Source organism: Rhinatrema bivittatum, chromosome 2 (genome assembly GCF_901001135.1).
Source record: "Rhinatrema bivittatum chromosome 2, aRhiBiv1.1, whole genome shotgun sequence".
Taxonomy (NCBI): Eukaryota; Metazoa; Chordata; class Amphibia; order Gymnophiona; family Rhinatrematidae; genus Rhinatrema; species Rhinatrema bivittatum.
In genome coordinates this window covers 23,072,473-23,090,628 of record NC_042616.1, presented here as the reverse complement: position 1 = coordinate 23,090,628, position 18,156 = coordinate 23,072,473, and the positions used below count along the sequence as shown (strand labels likewise).

At 48.4% G+C, this 18,156-nt stretch overlaps 1 protein-coding gene across 2 annotated transcripts in view; it reads right to left on the bottom strand.

Moving 5' to 3' along the window:
- Positions 1-7,350: 7,350 nt before the first annotated feature.
- Positions 7,351-18,156, bottom strand: part of LOC115083670 (oocyte zinc finger protein XlCOF6-like) — a 61,487-nt gene continuing 50,681 nt past the window's right edge. Inside the window, exon 5 of one of the 2 annotated variants that reach the window (XM_029587621.1) lies at positions 7,351-9,827. In XM_029587621.1, the coding sequence (XP_029443481.1) occupies positions 7,984-9,827 (1,844 nt within the window). In that variant the 3' untranslated portion in view covers positions 7,351-7,983. The remainder of the gene's footprint in view (positions 9,828-18,156) is intronic. The other variant, XM_029587622.1, reaches the window with a different exon arrangement.

The window sequence follows — 18,156 nt, the reverse complement described above, 5'->3', positions numbered from 1 at the left end:
ACTACCTCAAGCGTTTCAGGTATGGAAGAAGGCGGGTATTGAATATCTGGGGCATTTATTTACGGATCTGGGGAACTTGATGTCCTTTTCTGAGGTGCAAGAATGTTATGGGAGGAAGGCGATTACTGCATTCTCTTATTTACAAATCACACATTATATTCAGGCCCTACCCGTGGCGTTTAAGCAACCTTCAGCTTTCCAGAAATTGGAAACACTGTTGGCTCTTTCGAGAAGTAAGGCACCGTCCTTATCACAATACTATAAAAGTCTGCACAGGTTGAAGAGTGTAGAGATGTATGCCACATTGGCGGAGCGATGGAATGCTGACGAGGAGTTTGTGGTCACCTCCTCAGTATTAAAAACTTGCTATGGTCGGATTGCCAGGATCTCGTATAACACTTACTATAGAGAACTACAGTATAAATTTTTAGGAAGGGCATATATCTCGCCCCAGACGGCACAGAGACAACATATTACTAGTTCGGGCTCTTGCCTACGTTGTCAGCAGGCACGGGGCACTTTGGCTCATGCCTTTTGGCCTTGTCCTGCTGTCCATTCTTTCTGGACTAGGATAGCCCAATATTTAGCCACAATCTTACATATTTCTATACCGGTGGCGCCACTGTGGATCTTATTTGGGTGTATACCCCCGTTGCGAATACGAGATCCTGGCATCAGGTTATTGTTACAGAAGGCCAGTGTGGTGGGGAAGCGGGTGATTCTCATGGGCTGGCGCAGCTCTGCATCCCCTTCCTTCTGGGCCTGGAGGAATCTCTTTTATGCTATGATGCATATGGAACAATTGTCTACTAGAATGTCTCCAATTCGCCGCAAGCGATTTCTGAGTGTTTGGGATCCTTATATTCAATCTCTTCCTCATGTTGCCAGAAGTCGGATCCTTAATGAATGTGTATAGCTCAGGACTAATAATGCTCTGGAGGGCTCCTTCCTGATATGTATGGACAAAGTTTGTTGTTTCAATTGAGATTGGAATACATGGGTGTTTTGCTACTATTTGTGGGGTGGGGTGGGGGGAGGATAGGGGGGAGGTAGGGATGATATAACTATAGATTTCTGGTTTTGCATTGATTGGCCTGGACGGGATGGATAAGTAACCAGTTCAGAAGGTTTGGACCAGGTTTATTTCTGAAAAACCAAACATTATTTCATAAGGCGGTTGGGGAGGGGGGGGGAAATGATGAGGAGCCACGCTATTAAAAAAAAAAAAAAAAATTTAAACGACATACCATGTGGGTGCTACAATGGTTTATGATTGTTTGTTTCACTGTAACATGGTTGGAAGATTTTTATACAGTCTGAAATGTAGACAATTATATAGTCTTCTTTCACATTGATTTACTGCATTCTTTGTCTAGCTTTGGAAGAGACGATTCTTATGCTCATACCAATGTTAAATGTTTACATTTTCTGTATATGTTGGTTTTTCAATAAAAACTTTAAAAAAAAAAAAAAAAATAGAGCAACCTCATTATACTTATCTTCGGCTAAGCCTACTAATTTTATATATTTATAATTTTATTAACACGAATTCAGGTACAAAAACAATTTGTAAACATATTGATACATTTTATGTTTCCCCCCCTACTCCTCCCATCCCACCCCCCCACCCCCAAAGCGGATGTTCAGAGAGAGAGCAAGAGTCACTCATGTCCCCAGCAGACATAGAAAGCTATAAGAGAAAAGCAATAAAGGTCCCTTCTCGGCTATACAAGCCCAAGAGAGAGTCGGGATCGGACTGATCCACAGATGTATCCGTGCGAGTTGAGATCGTTGCAAACAGAACAGCAGAACTGCATGTGGGAGAGTGATGTACACCGAAGAGTGATCGGTTATAGAGTCTGGTGAGTGAGCCATGTCAGATGAGGCTGCCAAGTCTTCTGGAATCGTTGAAGGGTTTGATGTTTTGCTGCGGTTAATCTACTCAGGGTACAGACATGGTCCAGTCTTGCCAAGACAGCAGCCAGGGTCGGACCTCGGCGCGCCTTCCATTCCTTTGCAATTTCCAGCCGCACCGCAATACAGGTCTGGACCACCAGTGCACGATGAGCACGTTGGTGTGCACTATCTGGCACGTTCAGAAGTGCAGTGTCGAGTTGTAGGCGAAGCGGGGTATGTAATATCTTAGATAAATGGTCTTCGACTTGCCTCCATAGCGGCGTAATGCAATCACCCGACCACCACATATGTAGATATGTTCCGATGGATGCACACCCTCTCCAGCATAGATTAGAAACAATCGGTGAAATTTTTGCCATTCGCTCAGGCGTGAGATACCATCGGTACAATTGTTTATAGCCGTTTTCTACCAATGCCGAGGAAACGGAGGCTTTACCCAGATAACCGAAAAGGGCCTCCTAATCAGAGTCCGCATACACTCTGGGTAAGTCCTGCGTCCATGCTCGCATATGTGTAGGAACATCAAGTAGTTTAGCATTCAATAGTTTATATATTTTTGCAATGAGACCTTTATATTGACTGGGAACAGAACAGTAACCTTCAAACAACGACTTTCCCTTTGTTAAACATACCTTAACCCGCTCACTATGGCAAAAGTGTCGGAGCTGCGAATACGCCAGATACTCAGTAGGGGGTAGGTTGTATTTGTCTCTTAACGAGTCAAAGGATACAATTTCCTCCCCACCCCAGACATCCTCGAACTTAATAAGGTTGTTAGCTTTCCATAGGGGGAAGGCTGCTGGAGGTATTCCCGGCGGGAACTTAGTATTACAAAACAAGTAGGTAAGATGGTAACAAGACTTATCGCCCACTAGTTTAAGCTTCCATCGTTTCCATATGTTTAACGTATGTCTGGTGGTAGGTAACATTCGGTCATTGGGCCGCCAGGACCTGGGGTCCTGCCACGCCATAGCGGCCAAAGGCATCAAGGGAGCCTGAGATTGTTCTATTATCGCCCAATGTTTAGGAGCACAAGACTGATGCCAAAGTACCAAAGGACGTAGTTGTGCTGCCACATAATACCAGCTAAGGTTTGGTACACCAAGACCACCGGCCATCTTAGTTTGGTATAACACCCTGCGAGCCACCCGAGGCGGTCTCCTTTTCCACAGAAACCTCATCAATTTACACTGCCATTGTTTTAAGAGCTCCATCGGGATCGGCAGGGATTGAAATAAATATAGTAGCCGCGGGAGAATGTTCATCTTTGTTATAGCCACACGCCCCAGCCATGATATTGGTAGACCACCCCACTTGTCCATATCCTGCATTATTTTCCTAATTAGTGGAACATAACTGAGTCTATATAAATCCCTGGGGTGTGGCGCAATATGCACCCCCAAGTATTTTATTGTTTGTTTTGCCCATCTAAATGGATGTAGTGGTTGTGTCGCCTGAACAGTTGCGGGACTGCATGTGATATTGAGAATTTCAGATTTGTCCCAGTTCACTTTAAAACCCGAGACATGACTAAAACTTCTGATTTCATCCTCAATGGCCGTAAGGGAGTCATGCGGATTAGTCAGTGTGAACATAATATCATCTGCGAACAGCGTTGTTTTGAAGGACTGTTGGGCAAATGTAAAGCCGGTTATCATGGCATTATCCCTGATAACGATGGCCAGGGGCTCAAGGAATAGAGCAAAGAGCAGTGGCGATAGGGGGCACCCCTGCCTCGTCCCTCTACCCACTTGGAATGTATCAGAGTAGCCACCATTGATCTTGAGGCATGCCCTGGGGTTGTTGTAAAGTCCAGTTATCCAGGCACGGAAATGCGGACCAAACCCCATTTTTTGCAGGACCCGGAATAGGTAAGGCCAGTGGACCATATCAAACGCTTTTTCCGCATCGATAGAGAAAAATATGGTCTCCTGCTGGTGCTGATGCGCCCACCACATTAAGTCAATCAATTTACGTAGGTTGTCACCCGCCAAACGCCCCGGCATAAAGCCCGCCTGATCTTGATGTACCAATGTCGTGATGAAGCAATTTATTCGAGCTGCTATTATTTTAGCTAATATTTTCAGATCAAGATTTATTAGTGATATGGGTCTATATGAGCCGCAAGCGGCAGGGTCTCTGCCAGGTTTCAGCAATATGGTAATCCCTGCAATATTAGAATTGTGGGCCAAAGATCCTCCTCCTCGCAGATAGTTATAAACTCTTTGAAGGTGAGCTACAATATAAGGGGCAAATGACTTGTAAAACTTAGCCGTAAGCCCGTCAGGGCCCGGTGATTTTCCGTTCTTCAAGGTCTTAATGGCATGAAGGATTTCAATAGACGATATCTCTTCATCCAACCGGGCTTGTGCTTCAGGGGATAAGGTGGGAAGGTGTATCCCATCCAAGTAGGAGTCTATATCAGAGTGACTGATATTCCCATCGGAAGCATATAATTTACCATAGAATTCCAAGAATCGACCACGAATATCAGTATTAGTGGTGAGTATCTCCCCCTTATCACTTTTTATCTTGGCAATAGTATTCTGATATGTGATTTGTTTAAGTTTGCATGCTAGAGTCCGACGCGCCTTATTTCCCCCTTCAAAATAGGTCTGCCTAACTACGTCCAGAGAATGAGCCAAAGACTCAGCCCCCAACCGAGATAACTCTTCTCTAGCCCTTACTATCTGTTGCCAGACTCCCTTGGCCCCAGAGATTTGATGGGCATGGGTGAGTTGGTGTAATCTCTGACGCAGCTCAAATACTCGCTGGGTGTCCCTTTTCTTAAGGAAGGAGGCCCTGGAGATTAATAGGCCCCTAATGTAAGCCTTAAACGAGTCCCAGACTACTGGCGGGTTCACCTCCCCGGTGGCATTAATACTGAAAAATTCTTGAATCTGAGGAATCAAGGATTTATTGAATTCCCCATCTGACAACAGAGAGTCATTTAGGCGCCAAAATCGTACACCTTTGGTGTATTGGGGTATACAAATATCCATCAGGACCGCGGCATGGTCCGACCAAGCTACTAAGCTGATATCGGGTTTGGAGATACAGGAAAGTATGGCCTTGTCAACCAGTAAATAGTCGATTCTGGAGTAGGAGGCATGAGAGGCTGAGTAATAAGTATAAGAGCGGGATTTTGGAAAATGCATTCTCCACACATCTACTAATTGACAGTCGTCCGTCATCTTCTGTAATTGCTTCCTATGAGTGGGTGCCAAGGACGCACTACCCCTAGAGGTATCCAGCCCCGGGTGTCTAGCCACGTTAAGATCTCCCCCCAGGATTAAATGCCCTTTTCCCTGTAACAAGATCAGGTTATTAATGTCTTGGAAAAAGGACCCCTGGTCTTGGTTAGGAGCATATAAGTTTAACAAGGAATATTCTATGCCATCTATCGCAATCTGCAGTAGTAAGTAACGCCCCTTCGGGTCAGGAATACAAGCACGTAGTTCAAACACCAAATGCTGCGCAATCAAGATACAGACCCCAGCATACTTAGTAGAGGTTTTGCACGGAGTGAAAAATTGATGAGGGTACTGCGGGTGTTTGAGCAGGCCCTCGTATTTATGTTTTAGGTGAGACTCTTGTATAAACGCCACATCCGCTTTGAGCAAGGTTAATTCTTTAAACAGAGTATGGCGCTTATAAGGTGAATTCAATCCCTTAACATTAAGAGATACTACACGAAATGTGGCCATGACTATAAATCAGAAGATGAAAGAGGCCAGAAACCACCACCAAGATACCTCGCCCAAAATACAGACTGCATTGATTCCCAGGCTCACCCCCTCCCCCAACACACAGTGCTGCACAGATAGGCGATATGCACATATCACGAACATCGTATTGAAGTCTGATCCCTCATCTAGGATGGACATAAACTGTACTCTTTGAAACAATAGGCGACTCTCCCCCTCATACACACTAGTAACAAAACATAAGCTCCCTAACATGCCCCTCCCCACCCCCCCTTCGTAGCCTGCTAATAGCTCCACGCAGGCTCATCTAGAACCCTTTTAAGGAGGAAAATATCAGTCAAGAGCTGCATGCTCCCGCAAGCCACCAGACAAAAAAGAAATCTGAATGGGCTAGCGCTCTTCAAAAACAGTAAAGATTACCATTATTATAACTAAAACAGCTGAATGAACAATAACAAGAGAACTTGTGCAATCAATCCGGTCCGCCGGATGAGGGCCACAGAGAACTACCAAACCAGTTAGGCATGTATTTAGTGTCAAGTAGCAGCCTCCGGGGGTCTGAATTTCTTTTCAGCCTACTGTTTCTGGCCCCCACCCGTTGCCATCGGGGAGGTTGGTGTTTAGTAGACATCCTACCAGACCCCGCCGTTTGGGAGCTAGTGGGAGAGAAGCCACGATCTTTTAGCTGTAGGGCTGCCTCTACTGCGGTAAGAATACGAGAGGACTTGCCCTCCCAAGTATACTGAAGGCCAAACGGGTGCAGCCATCTGTACTTAACATTTTCCCTTCTAAGGAAAGCTGTGGCCTCTCTCAACTCCTGCCGATTTGATAGAGTAGCCTGAGATAAATCTGCGTAGACAGATATTTCTTGCTCTTCCCAGGCCCATCTGATTTGTTTCCTGGCAATATTTGCTATCTTTTCTTTCATAGCAAAGTCGTGGTAACAGACAATGACATCGCGTGTCTGAGTGGTGCCAGCTGCACGAAGCACCCTATGAGCACGGTCTAGTTTAATACTGTCCAGGCTGGCATCCTTAAATTCCGTTGTGGAATGCAACAAAAATAAGCTGAAACGCTGAATGAGGGCAACGCAATCAGCATTTTCAGAGGTTTCCAGAAACCCCCTGAACCTGAGGTTTCCCCTGCGAGCCCTGTTTTCAAGGTCGGCTAATTTAGATTTCATGGCCGCATTTTCTTCCTGCAGGTCCGCTAGCTGCTCAGTATGATTTTTAGAGGACTCTTCTTGAAAGTCACGGCGCATATCGATGTCATCGACCCTTCTGCCCACGGAGGAGAGCTCTTCCTGAAAATCGCTAATGATTGTCGCTATTTCTTTTTTATACGATTTCAAGTCCTTTCTGAGCTCCCCAAACCACTCCCGAAATTCCTTCCTGGTCGGAACCTCATCAGCACTCAGGGGAGCTGAATCCTCCTCCAGCGCGCCGGCCAGCTCTGCCGCATCCGCGCCATCTTGTTCTCCTACCTCGTGGGCCGTGCCGGGCGTTTCGCCTTTTCGGTAGGAAAAGGACTGAAAATCGATCACTTTCTTTTTTGAAGTCATCCTTGCCCGATTAGCGTCCTCCGGCAGCTAAGTGGCAACTTTTCAGCTCGCAGGGGTGCCCAAAAATAAGCAATGTAAAGCGGCTTGCCGAGGAGCTCCCTTTTCAGGCAGCCATGTAGCTCGCTGACGTCACTTCCTCCCTCAAGCCTACTAATTTTACTCAAATTATTAACAATCCTGAAGAGTTCTCGAGGATTATACAAAGACATCTCCAATTTTTTTTTTTGAAAAATTCCTGGAGAAACAAGTCCCTCCAGTGCTGCCAGATGGCATAACCCATATGTAATGGCTAATTAATCCTGCTAGTTACAGAAAACACTGTTTATGGAAAGCAAACTTGCTATCCATGCCATACTGACTTATTCAGCATTAACTGGTCACTGGTTCCATATGCCCCTCTTTTGTTGAATTTCTATTATACTGCCATGATTTTCTTAACATCAATATGTTTATATATTCTGTCTGCATATATTACTGTAGCAGCTTTTAGCCCATTACCCGCTGATAATATTTGAGGATTTTGCTTTCTTTCCAGTGTGGGTTCTTTGGTGCCGTTGTAGCCGTGATAAATAAATGAAGCCTTTATCACACTCAGTACAGGTAAATGGTTTCTGTCCCGTGTGGGTTGTTTTATGCCTTTTCAGACCCCAAGATTGGATGAAGCTTTTATTACACTCAGTACAGTTAAATGGTTTCTCCCCTGTGTGAATCCTTTCATGCATTTTAAGACCTTCTATATAATAGAAACCTCTTTTACACTCAGTACACGTAAATTGTTTTACTCCTTTATGGATCATTTTATGGCTTCTTTCCTGTGTGAGTCTTTTTGTGTCTATTAAGATGTGATAAACAATAGAAACATCTTTTGCATTCAGTACATGTGAATAGTTTCTCTCCTGTGTGGATCCTTTCATGCCTTTTAAGATCTGATAGACGAGAGAACCCTTTTTTACACTCAGTGCATGTAAATGGTTTCTCTCCTGTGTGTGTCTTTTCGTGTCTTTTAAGATCTGATAAATAAGAGAAGTATCTTTTGCACTCAGTACATGTGAACGGTTTCTCTCCTGTATGGATCCTTTCATGCGTTTTAAGATGTGATCGATAATAGAAGCTTTTTTTACACTCAGTACATGTGAACGGTTTCTCTCCTTTCTCTCTTGTGTGGATCCTTTCATGCGTTTTAAGATATGATCGATAATAGAAGCTTTTTTTACACTCAGTACATGTGAACGGTTTCTCTCCTTTCTCTCTTGTGTGAGTCTTTTCGTGTCTTTTAAGATCTGATAAATAAGAGAAGCATCTTTTGCACTCAGTACATGTGAACGGTTTCTCTCCTTTCTCTCCTGTGTGGATCCTTTCATGCTTTTTAAGTTGTGATCGATAATAGAAGCTTTTTTTACACTCAGTACATGTGAACAGTTTCTCTCCTTTCTCTCCTGTGTGGATCCTTTCATGCAGTTTAAGATGTGATAGATAATAGAAGCTTTCTTTACACTCAGTACATGTGAACGGTTTCTCTCCTTTCTCTCCTGTGTGGATCCTTTCATGCAGTTTAAGATGTGATAGATAATAGAAGCTTTTTTTACACTCAGTACATGTGAACCGTTTCTCTCCTTTCTCTCCTGTGTGGATCCTTTGGTGCATTTTCAGATGACACAGATAAATAAAGACTTTATCACACTCGGTGCATATAAATATATTATTTTCTGTGTCTGTTTTCTGGTGCTGTATTAGTTCTTGCTTTTGAATGGCGCTGTCTCCACTTTCAGAATATGAAGATGTTCTCTCTCCTGTCTGCATATTCTGCTGAATTACTGAAACAAAATTCCCACTGTAAGATTGGCCATGTTGAAGAGAATGAAAGGGTATCTTCCTTGTGTGTTTCCTTAGGTGTATTACTAAGGATTCCTTGCAAGAGAAATTTCTCTTACATTTATTACATGTGAAATTGGTCCTTTGCTTATGGATTCTCTGGTGTAATTTCAGAATTAATTTTTGTTTGAAACATTTTCCATACTGCCCAGTGTGACTTCTCTGATGCAATAATAGATCATATTTCCTGTCAAAGCTTTTTTTACAGATCTCACACCGAAAGGACTTCTGCTTTTTCCCCTCACTCTGATGAATGTTAAAAGTCATTTGATCACTGTTATTACTCTGGAAGGGTCTCTCTACTCCCAGGTATCTCTGGTGGAGGTCAGAAGTCATTTGGTCACTGTTATTACTCTGGAAAGGTCTCTCTGCTCCCAGGGATCTCTGGTGGAGGTCAGAAGTCATGTGATCACTGTTATTACTCTGGACGGGTCTCTCTGCTCTCAGGTATCTCTGGTGGAGGTCAGAAGTCATTTGGTCACTGTTATTACTTTGGAAGGGATTCTCTCTTCTCAGATGTCTCTGATGCTCAGGGATGTCTGTGAACTCCCTGTCACTTCTCTCACAAGCAGTGACTCCATCCAGTGACTCTCCTGCAGGGTCTTGCTCCTTCTCTGATTCCTGCTGTCTTTGGCTAATGTCTCCCTCCTCAGTCCTCTGGGCAAGATTCTCACAGAAATTTCCTGATTGTCTTGGTGTAAGTGCCAGTACGATAGGGTGTTCTTCTCGATTCTCCTCCCTCTTCACTTCCTGTATGACCTCATAACCTGCTGGATATAAAAAGAAGGCATTAATCAAGTGGCTGTGGCTACAGAAAACTACCAGTGACCTGGATCAAACTTTGTCAGGGATCATGCAATGACCCCATGGGACCTCTGATGTTTACTGAATTCCATGATTTAGCAGAAGCTTTCTGAGATGACAGTGAAAACTCCTGTGTGATGTCTTTATATAAATCTTCAGGGAATACAAAAAATAAATAAATAAATACAACAAAATACAAAAGCAAAGCAAATCATTGGTTTTCCCTTTCATTATTTGTGTGTAATGATGCCACCTGTTGGATTAAGGACAAATTCATGTGGCATTCATGTGAAGTTTATTGGAGATTTTTGTTTCAGCTTTGGTAGGAATTGTATTTATTGGAATTGCTTTGCTGGCATTTATATTATTTTGTTTCTGGTTGTAAGAATGTTACCTTTGTGGTACTGTTCCTCGCTTTTGAGTTCTCTTTATTTTAAAACCGCGCAAGTTTAAATCAAGCAAACAGCTCCCTGGAAAATGTGAGGGCCACTCACGTTCAGGTGCCCTTTTGTACACACAGGAAACGATGTGTTTTGGAGGACCGTGTCCCAGCGCATCAGCGCAATATGTCAACTAGCAGCAACCACCCTCTTTGCTTAAAGGCATAACAGACCAATATGATGCAATCTAGGGGGCTATCTGGTTAAGGAATGTTGAGATTACTTACCTGATAATCTCCTTTTCCTTACTGTAGACAGATGGACTCAGAACAAGTGGGTACAGTGTGCTCGTGTTAGCAGTTGGAGACGGATCTGACGTCAGCACGGGTACATATACCCCCACAGGAAGTGAAGCTCTTCAGTAATCTTCCTTGCAAAAGCTGTTATGGATATATGTGAACTGACGATCAATGAAATAGTGAAAACAGGATTCCCCTGGCCGATTGATAGTAGCTGGAGACCGCCAGCATTCCCAACCGGAAGGCGTCGACACCTGGTAGAGTGGACGCACTCATGTAAGAAGTGATAAGGCTTACCTGGAATCGGTGAAACCCCCGTATACCGGCAGCTGGGCGGGATGCTGAGTCCATCTGTCTACACTAAGGAAAACGAGATTATCAGGTAAGTAATCTCAACATTTCCTAGCGTGTAGCCAGATGGACTCAGAACAAGTGGGATGTACAAAAGCTACTCCTGAAGCGGGCGGGAGGCTGCCTGAGGACCGCGTAGGACCGCCCTCGCAAATGCTGTGTCCTCCCTGGCCTGGACATCCAGGCGGTAAAACCTGGAGAAGGTATGGAGGGAGGACCATGTCGCCGCTTTACATATTTCTGCGGGTGACAGCATCCTAGACTCTGCCCAAGAAGCTGCTTGGGCTCTGGTAGAATGAGCCTTGACTTGTAGAGGCGGTGACTTCCCGGCCTCTACGTAGGCCGCTCTGATGACTTCTTTAATCCAGCGGGCGATTGGTGGGCCGAGAGGCTGCTTCTCCTTGTTTCTTGCCGCTGTGAAGGACGAACAGATGGTCCGTCTTTCGTACTGTTTCTGTCATTTCCAGATATCTGGGCAGCAATCTGCCGCTGTCGAGATGGCGTAACAAACGCCCTTCTTCTGATTTCTTCAAACCAGCCGTGGTTGGCAGGGATATGGTCTGGTTGAGGTGAAACTGTGAGACTACCTTAGGCAAGAAGGATGGAACCGTGCGAAGATGGATAGCCTCAGGAGTGATTCTGAGAAAGGGATCACGGCAGGACAGTGCTTGTAGCTCCGAGATGCGGCGTGCTGAACACACAGCCAGCAAGAACACCATCTTCAAGGTGAGAGAACGGAGAGACAGGCCCTGAAGGGGTCTGAAGGTGGATCCCACGAGGAAATCCAAAACTATGTTGAGGTTCCACAACCCTCGGATGAGACTGGTCCTGGCCCGAGGCTCCCACGGCCTCCTCACATTGGGCACAAAGGGAGCCAGGCTCTGCGCGGCTCTAAGCTGGCATGCTGAGCAGAGGCCGAGAGCTTTCACTCCGGGATCCGGAGGCGCCGCTGCGGGAGATGCCGGGGCGTTTACGTGTTCCATCGCGGCTGAGAAACACAGGGCGCCAGTGCTTAATAATAATAGGCGCTCAACAATATGCGCTGGGGGAGGGACCCGAGGGTATCACCGCAGGAGTGCGGGGCTCGTTGTTCTCGTAAATTTAGCAAATAGAATATAGAACGTAGAAAGTAGTATTGGAAGACACGCTCAGCGAGCGTGCAGGCTCTCCAAACTGCTTTGGAGATGGAAATTACTGAATTGTCTCACTTCCTGTAGGGGTATATGTACCCGTGCCGACGTCAGATCAGTCTCCAACTGCTAGCACGAGCACACTATACCCACTTGTTCTGAGTCCATCTGGCTATATGCTAGGAAATGCTGATGTTTAATTTTCTAGATCACTGATCTAGGACAACACATTCTCATGATTAGGTCTTGTACTCTCTTATTTTGCTATTCCACATTTCTGTGTCTAATAAAAAAAAAATATATATATATATATATATATTATACAGTTAGCAATGCCAACAAAGAATCCGGCCATCTGCAGGCCCAATATGGGAAACTGAATCTCTGCTCCATCCTGTGTTTCACAAATGCAACTCTCAGAGAGACTGAAGGAGCTAAAGCATGAGGATTCCCACCATGCGCTGCATAATTGTGGGTATGAGCAGGGCTGGACATCCCAATGTGCAGAGTAGGCCAACTGCTTCCGTGTGGCTGTCCTGGGGGGGGGGGGTTGCGTGTGCTCTCTGCGGGGGTGCCAGCATGCTGCCGCCGCTGCCCGAGGAGGGAAGCTCCAGCAGCCATGGCACTGCAGGGGCCGGCCTGTATCATCGGAAGGAGACCCCACTCGGGCCTGCTGTGACTTCTGAAGGGAGTGGGCAGCTGGGGCTATATTTATTCATTTTCAAAAATAGGATGAACCATTCTTCTAGCTAAAGCACATCAGAGTGGTGCATAGGGCAACAACCTGAACAAGTTTTCCCCCATTTCCAACCCTCCTCTTACAAACACTGCATATGATTACCCAACAGAACATAAAGCTTTTAACCCCACCCCTCCCCAAGCAGCCAATAACTGGCCTCGATATGAAACCATACACAATATAAATGTTCCACTATGAATAAGGCCCAGTATGCTTTTTCTAATCCACAGATTCACCCTCATGATGCCATCAACAGCTGAAACTGGGCAAAGAAAACACAATGAGAAGCCAAAAATGCTTGACCACACTTCAGAGCTTAGTCTAGCTCTTCTGAGTCTCTCCAAAAACATTTACACATGCTACAGAAAAGGTACAGATTAAGTCCGTGCCAGGGTTTTGGCTTTAGTTATCTCCCCTGGATGTCGCTTCCACTACCTTTAATTTAATTTTAAAAGAAAATTATTCCTTACCTGCTAATTTTCGTTCCTGTAGTACCATGGATCAGTCCAGACAGTGGGTTATATCCCCCAACCAGCAGATGGAGTCAGAACAGAGTTTGAGCGCGTCAGCATATAGAGTAGTGCACCCTCTGCTGGAGCTCAGTATTACGCATAGCAAAGCCCAAAAGCAAAACACAACATTTTGGATCCAGAACCGTTCCCAAAAAAGAACAGAGAAAGATATAAGTAAACAAACGGTCAACGGGACCATCAATAGTCAACTTGTGAGGAGCTGTGAACAGTAATAATAATCAGAGACAAACAGAATGAAAGTTACCTGGAAGAATCCGAGCAGGTCCTAATGAAACCCCTAGTGGTGGGCGTCTGGACTGATCCATGGTACTACAGGAACGAAAATTAGCAGGTAAGGAATAATTTTCTTTTCCCTGTACGTACCTGGATCAGTCCAGACAGTGGGATGTACCCAAGCTTCCCTAAACCGGGTGGGGTCCTGAGAGACCTGCTCGGAGAACTTGATCGCCAAAAGAACCCGCGTACTGAGGCGCCAGGTGTAGTCTGTAATGTCTGGAAAAAGTGTGCAACGACTTCCACGTCGCCGCACGGCAGATTTCCTGGGAGGAAATGGAGCGAGATTCCGCCCAGGACGCCGCTTGAGATCACGTGGAATGAGCCGACACGCTGCGAGGCGGCACCCACCCCACCGCAATGTAAGCAGACAAGATGGCGGCCTTTATCCAGGCGCAATAGTCGTCTTGGATGCCTGAGAACCTCTCCTCGGTCCTGACCAGAGGATGAACAAATGATCGGATACCCGGAAGTCATTGGTAACCTCCAGGTAACGGAGCAGCACATGCTTGACGTCCAGGAGCCGGAGAGACCGGGGTTCCTCTGGAGCGAACGCTGGAAGCTCCACCGTTTGGTTGACATGGAAAGACGAGACCACCTTTGGTAGGAAGCATGGCACCGTACGAAGGGAAACCCCGGAGTCGGAGAAACGCAGATAAGGGTCCCGGCAGGACAAGGCTTGGAGCTCTGAGATCCGACGAGCAGAAGAGATGGCTACCAGGAAAACAGTCTTGAGGGTCAGGTCCTTGAGGGAGGACCCCTTCAGGGGTTCAAGAGGAGAGCCCGACAGCGTTCGTAGCACCAAGTTGAGGCTCCAAGAAGGGAAAGGATCCCTGACCGGTGGCCGTAGGTGTTTGGCACCCTTCAGGAAACGAGCGATATCCGGCTGAAGGGGTAGAGAGCAGTCCTTCTGTACCAAGACATTCAAGGCCGCCACCTGAACCCGGAGCGAATTATAGACGAGACCCTTATCCAGACCATCCTGTAGGAAATGAAGGATCAGCGGGACAGTCACCTCCATGGTTTGGATCCCGCGGTCGGAGCACCAGGCTTCGAAGACCTTCCAAATACGAACGTAAGCGACGGAGGTCGAAGGCTTGCGGGAACGAAGCATCGTTGAGATCACTGTCTCCGGGTAGCCTCTGTGGCGGAGACGGCGCCGTTCAAAAGCCAGGCCGCAAGACAGAAGAGTTCTGCCTGCTCGAAAAATACCGGCCCCTGACGCAGAAGATGCGGAAGATGGGACAGACCAAGTGGGCCGTCCACAGTCATCTGAAGTAGATCTGCGAACCATGGCCGACGGGGCCATTCCGGGGCGACGAGAATTACAGTCCCTCGATGATGTTCCAACCTGCGGAGAACCTTGCAGACCAGAGGCCAAGGAGGAAACACATAGAGCAGTTGATCCGACGGCCACGGAAGGGCGAGGGCATCCACCCCCTCCGCGCCGCGCTCTCTTCTGCGGCTGAAGAAGCGTGGAGCCTTGGCATTGAGAAAGGTCGCCATTAGATCGAGGCGTGGAGTCCCCCAACGACGAACGATGAGATGCATTGCCTCGTCGGAGAGAGCCCACTCGCCGGGGTCTAGCTGTTGACGACTCAGGAAGTCCGCCTGAACGTTGTCCACCCCGGCGATGTGAGAGGCCGCTATCCGGACGAGATTGCTCTCCGCCCACTCCATCAGGGGAGTTGACTCGAGGGAGACATGCTTGCTTCTTGTCCCCCCTTGACGATTGATGTAGGCCACGGTGGTGGCGTTGTCCGAGAGGATCCTCACTTCTCTGTGTCGCACCAGGGGAAGAAAACGCTGGAGAGCGAAACGCACGGCTCTCGTTTCCAGGCGATTGATCGGCCACTTTGCCTCCTCTGGCGTCCAAGACCCCTGCGTGGCGCTTCTTTCGCAGACGGCGCCCCATCCTGCGAGGCTGGCAATCGGTGGTCACCACCACCCAATTGGGAACCTCGAGCGAGACTCCCCGAGCCAGATGTGAGGGGACAAGCCACCAATCCAGGCTTTTCCTGGCTAATGGTGGAAGTGGCAGGATCACCTGATACTCCTGGGAGACTGGTTTCCAACGGGATAGCAGGGACGCCTGCAGTGGACGCAGGTGTGCAAACGCCCAGGGTACCATGTCGATGGTGGAGGCCATTACTCCCAGGAGCTGCAGATAATTCCAGGCGGTTGGTTCTTCCAAGGCCGAAAACCGAGACACGTGCTCCCTCAGGGCTTGCGCCTTGTCCTGGCGCAGGAACACCATACCCCGCCGGGTATCGAAGCTCGCTCTTAAGAAATCCAGGTGTTGCGAGGGCACAAGGGAACTCTTTGGAAGGTTCACCACCCAGCCCAGAGAGCGTAGGAATTGTACTACTCTGGCCACTGAGGTCTGACCATGTGAGAAGGACTTCGCTCGAATCAGCCAGTCGTCTAGGTACGGATGTACTAGGATACCCTCCTTGCGGAGGGCCGCCGCCACCACTACCATGATCTTTGTGAAGGTCTGAGGTGCGGTCGCCAAACTGAAGGGAAGCGCCTTGAACTGAAAGTGTTGACCGAGAATCTTGAAGCGAAGATACCGCCGGTGAGCCGGCAGGATGGGAATGTGAAAGTATGCTTCCGAGAGATCCAGTGAAGCAAGGAATTCTCCCTTGTGCACTGAGGCAATCACTGATCAAAGAGTCTCCATGCGGAACCGGCTGACCCTGAGGGCTTTGTTTACCTCCTTCAAGTCCAGGATGGGCCGAAAGGAACCGTCCTTTTTGGGAACGATGAAGTAAATGGAATAGTGGCCCAAGCCCACCTCGTCGAAGGGGACGGGAACGATGGCCCCTATTTCCTGCAGTCGGTCTAGTGTTTGTTGAACCGCTATCCTCTTGAGATCCGAACCGCAGGGGGAGAAGATGAACCGGTCCCTCGGGGGGCGGACGAACTCCAAGGCGTAACCGTCTCTTATGGTGTCCAGCACCCACTGGTCCGTAGAGATAACTGCCCACTCCTCGTAGAAGTCCATGAGGCGGCCTCCGATCCAGGGAGGTGAGAAGTGGGCTCCTGTGGCATCATTGGGAGGACTTTGTGGGCGCATTTCCCTGCCCTGGACCCTCTCTCGCGGGCCTCTGCCCACGAAAGGAACGAAACCAAGGCTGGGATCTTGTCAGCTGTGTCCGGGAACCGGACTGCCGGTAAGACCTATAACGTCGCTGTGCCCTGGCCCTGGTTCTACCGGAAGAAAATGACCTGAAGGAACGCTGTCTATCCTCCAGCAGCCGATGCACCGAATTTTCCCCCAGTGACTTGATGATCTGATCCAGGTCCTCTCCAAATAAAAACTTTCCCCGAAAGGGGAGGGAGCCAAGGCTCGACTTGGAGGAAGCATCCGCCGCCCAGTTTCGAAGCCACAAGAGCCGTCGGGCTGCTACAACCGAAACCATGGACCGCGCCATTACGCGAAAGAGATCATACAAGGCGTCCGCCCCGTATGCTATGGCAGATTCCAGACGGTCCGCCTGGGCGGCCTCTTCGGGGGGCAACTCCTGAGAGGTGAGAAGCTGCTGTACCCAGAGCAAGCTGGCCCTTTGCGCGAGCGAACTGCACATCACGGCCCGCATACCTAGGGCGGAGACTTCGAAGACCCTCTTGAGGAAGGTTTCTAGTTTACGGTCCTGCGTATCCCGCAGGGCCGTTCCACCCGTGACCGGGATGGTCGTCCTCTTGGTCACTGCCGACACCGCTGAATCCACCTTGGGCACCTTGATAAGATCCAAAAAATCCTCAGGGAGCGGGTATAGCTTTTCCATGGCGCGTGTGACCTTCAAGGACGCCTCGGGAGTGTCCCACTCCCTGGTGAGAAGCTGTAGGAAGGACTCATGGATAGGGAAAGCCCTTGCCCTAGGACTGAGGGCGGCAAGTACTGGATCCCCTTTGCGAGAAGAGGTGGCGATGGCAGGAGCCACAGGGATCGGCGGATCTGGAGGTGGGTCGAGGTCCAGCTCCTGAATAATATGGTGGATGAGTTCATCCAGCTCTTCTTTTTGAAAAATCCGTAGGGCTCGAGGGTCGTCCCCCTCCGTATGTCCATCCGGATGCGCCTCCGGGGGTTCCGGGGAGTCGTCTCTCACCGGGGAAGCCGCCCCCGTGGTACGCCGGGGTGGCACGGGAGAGGGACCCGGCAGGGATCCAGGCGTAACGGGCGAGGCGGTGAGAGAGCAACAGCAAGTTTAGGAACCTTGGGAAGGAGGGGCCCCCAGGGGATTCGGCGCCTGCGCTCCCATACCCTGCAAATAAGCCATGTGCATTGCCAGAATAAAATCAGGTGAGAAAAACGGGGAGCTGATTGGAATCCCTGGGGGGGGACCGTCCTGGGAGCCCTGGTCGGGCAAACCCCTCGCCGGGGGCAAAGCCTGTTGAGAGCCAGTGCAACCAATCCTGTCTGCATCTCGGAGCGAGTCCGTCTCACACTGTCCCCCTAAAATGGCCGCCGTTCCCGCCAAAGGTGGCGTCGTGGCCGGCCCGCGCAGCCCGGGCTGAGGAGGAGGTAGGTCCGAAATCGCACCGGAGGACTGCAGGGTGCCTTCCCCACCAGGGAGATCATCTCGC